Here is a 3,016-nt window from a genome sequence, read left to right as displayed (position 1 = left end):
TCCCCCCTCCCCAGGCGCAGCCCCGTGCCTCTCGGCAGGACGGTGGGACACGGGGTCCAGCTCACCGGTCTGCTCGCTGGAATACCAGCGCGGTCCCTGCGGAGGCTGGTGAAGCCTGCCCTGTGTTGCCTGAAATAATGCAAAGAATCAATCCGATGGAGACGGGGTGGATGTGGCTTGAAGTCCCAACTAAGAGGAAAGAGGAGGTGTGAGATCAGTGTTAGAGCATTCCAGAGCCAAAAAAAGATTTATCCCCACAAACATAGGCACTTGTAGGATTAAAGAGGCTGACTTACTGTAAACGTCGGGTTGTTATTTTAGCCTGTCCCCTTGGCGCTGGGAGCCTGGTGGGCTTTTTCACCAGAAGCTTAACTAGTGCAGCAAGGGATTATTTTTAGTTCTTTCAGCCACCAAAGAAAGCTCCTTCCTTGCCAGCAGCAAGAAAGTGAATAGATTTTCCAATCCCCGATTACGAATTGAAATTCAAGTTAGTTTTCAATTAAGGGCTGAAGTTTTAAGACACCCATAGCTCCCCCCCCTCCGCCCCTCCTTGGCGTCTCACTCTCCCCTCAGGAAGGATTACCAGGAGTTTGGAAAATGAATATTAATTTGCCATGATGGGGGCTTTTCCCCTTCTCCAGCTGAGGACTCAAATTCAGCTTCAGTTTGCGAGCGCGTTGAAGACGGTAGCGTACGTTATCGCGGTTCCTGAGGAGCTACTTATTTTTAATTGACTAAGAAAAGAGAAGCAATTAGAATATAGATGAAAATGCAGCCACATAATGAATTTTTTAACCACCACTTGGATCTGTCAAGTAGATTTTTGCGGCACAGCCGTGGAAATATATTGCGTAGCCAGATGGAAATAAATCCCTGAGAACACTTGGAGCAGATTTGACATTTAACTGATGAAAAAAAAAAAAAGAAAGAAAGAAGGAAGGGACTTTTCTGATTTGTAGGAATCTTGATAAACACTTAAGACAGGATCCTGATTATTGCTGTTTATTTATGCCTGCTGCTCCGTGCTGGGGAGGCGAACGCTTCTCAAACCGAGGGAAACGTAGTGCTCTCGCTGGTGACGCACGTGCAGGTGTACAGAGGAGGCGTGCGGGATGCCTCGGGGACCGAGGAGGACCCCTAGGAAGTACCAGGACAGGACAAACCCCAAACCCCGGTGGCCGATTTCTGACGGATGCTTCTTTTTCTGCAGTCTGGCCTTACTAAGGCTGTGAAGGAGAGCAAGATTTCCTTGCAGCAAGCGGAGTATGAGTTTCTGTCCTTCGTGCGGCAACAGACACCACCAGGTCTCTGTCCTCTCGCAGGTAAAGTCTGTTTATCGTTAAGAACGACAGCGTCGTCCCCCAGCAGCTCCCAGCTGGGTGTCACCAGGGCTCCTGGCGTGCGCGGCAGGGACGCTTGAGCTTTCTGTGTCGAGATCCAAAACCCAGCGGCGGCTTTTCCTCTCCACATGTGGGACCGAACACCAGATACGAATCTGCCGAAGGTGCTGCCTTGCAGGACGTTCCTGTACGGTGCCAGGACTGACGCCGAGTGAAATCAGCGCCAGCACCTGTTCGCACCTGGCGGAAAACTCGGTGCCTGCACAACAGTTTGATATTTATCTGTGTGACACAAATTGTAGTAGTAGCTGAAGAATTAATGGAGGCATTACGCGTTTAAACCGCGTGTGATCCTGCAACGAAAATCTGACAAACCTTTACAATCGTATTTCCTAGAAAATGGGATGAACGAGCTGGTTGTGAATAGCTTTTCGTAGCCTATGATCTTTCCCCAGCTCGCTTCGCCCGCTTCTCCTTTAGATGTCGTTCGCAGGAGCTGTGTAACGTCTTTGAAGAAACATCTTGTTTTGTGTCTTTGTAGGTAACTCTGTTCACGCAGATAAGAAATTCCTTGACAAATACATGCCTCAGTTCATGAGGCATCTTCATTACCGGATCATTGATGTGAGCACTGTCAAAGAGCTGTGCAGGTAACTCTTCCCCACGCTGAGCCGTCCTCACGGAGGATCAGCCGGGGAAGGCTGGTACCTGGAATGCTTTCAACGGCTGTAACAAACCTGTAGCAGCCACCGAACGTGATTTTGAATCCCAATTTCCTTTGTTAAGTGGCGCTTTCTTCCACTTGCAGACGCTGGTATCCCGAGGAATATGAGTTTGCACCAAAGAAGGCGGCTTCCCACAGGTGAGGTTTCTGCTTTTGTGCCTAACAGAGCGAGGCTTATCACGCAGAAACTGGGCTTGTCACCTGGTTAGTGAAGGGGAAGGGACTTTTAGTGCAGAGGAGCAGAAGTTGGAGAGGGCGGTGGGACCTGCAGGCTTTGGCAGCTCGGCACACTGCAAGTGCGTCCACCTTGCTCTTTCCTCTGTGCAGACTAAACGTAGAAAAAAAACGCAGGACAGACACCTGCGCCTTGACGTGTCTGCGCCAGACTTCTCGTAGGATCAGTTTGGTGCCTTACAGCCCAGGGTTCTTCAGATGTGTTAGAATCCGGGTGTCGCTGAAGGGTGGGTGCAGGTGTTCTGAAACCCTCCTCGATTCTCTTTCAGAGCACTCGATGACATCAGGGAAAGCATCAAAGAACTGCAGTTCTACAGAGACAGCATCTTCAAGAGGAAAACGGATGAAAAGAAAAGGAAACTCATAGAGAACGGAGAAAGCGATAAAGCCGCCAGCTGACTTCGCGTCTTCCCGGGCCGTCCCACAGTGCGCGCTCGACGTGTCGCCTGGTTCTTTTCCGTTTGCCCGTCTCTCGAGAAGCTGCACCCCTCGGTTACCTTGTTTCTTAACTGCTGTTAAGCACAGGCAGAGGGAAGCCTCAGTTGCCTCTTTTTCTTTGAGCAAGGAATCGGCTCAGTCAAGCCTCAGCAGTGTCTTTGTTTATACGTCCTAGGTAAAACAAGCTGTTTGATACTCCTCTTCTTTTTGATTTTAGATGCGATCTTTCACCACACAATAAAAACAGTTCCCTGGAAAGATGGTGCTTTCGTACAGCCTT

The 3,016-nt window shown here is 49.7% G+C and overlaps 1 protein-coding gene across 1 annotated transcript; it reads left to right on the top strand.

The window, feature by feature from the left end:
- The first annotated feature begins 1,179 nt into the window (after window positions 1–1,179).
- On the top strand, window positions 1,180–2,697 carry REXO2 (RNA exonuclease 2). Its single transcript, XM_009872314.1, has 4 exons — window positions 1,180–1,322; window positions 1,882–1,990; window positions 2,149–2,202; window positions 2,568–2,697. The coding sequence occupies exons 1-4, from the start codon at window positions 1,193–1,195 to the stop codon at window positions 2,695–2,697; spliced, it is 423 nt and encodes a 140-aa protein (XP_009870616.1). The 5' UTR covers window positions 1,180–1,192.
- The last annotated feature ends 319 nt before the right edge of the window (window positions 2,698–3,016 follow it).

This window comes from Apaloderma vittatum, unplaced genomic scaffold (genome assembly GCF_000703405.1).
Source record: "Apaloderma vittatum isolate BGI_N311 unplaced genomic scaffold, ASM70340v1 scaffold30486, whole genome shotgun sequence".
In the NCBI taxonomy this organism is placed as follows: domain Eukaryota; kingdom Metazoa; phylum Chordata; class Aves; order Trogoniformes; family Trogonidae; genus Apaloderma; species Apaloderma vittatum.
Note: the sequence above shows the minus strand (reverse complement) of the source record. Positions and strands in the feature narration are given on the sequence as shown.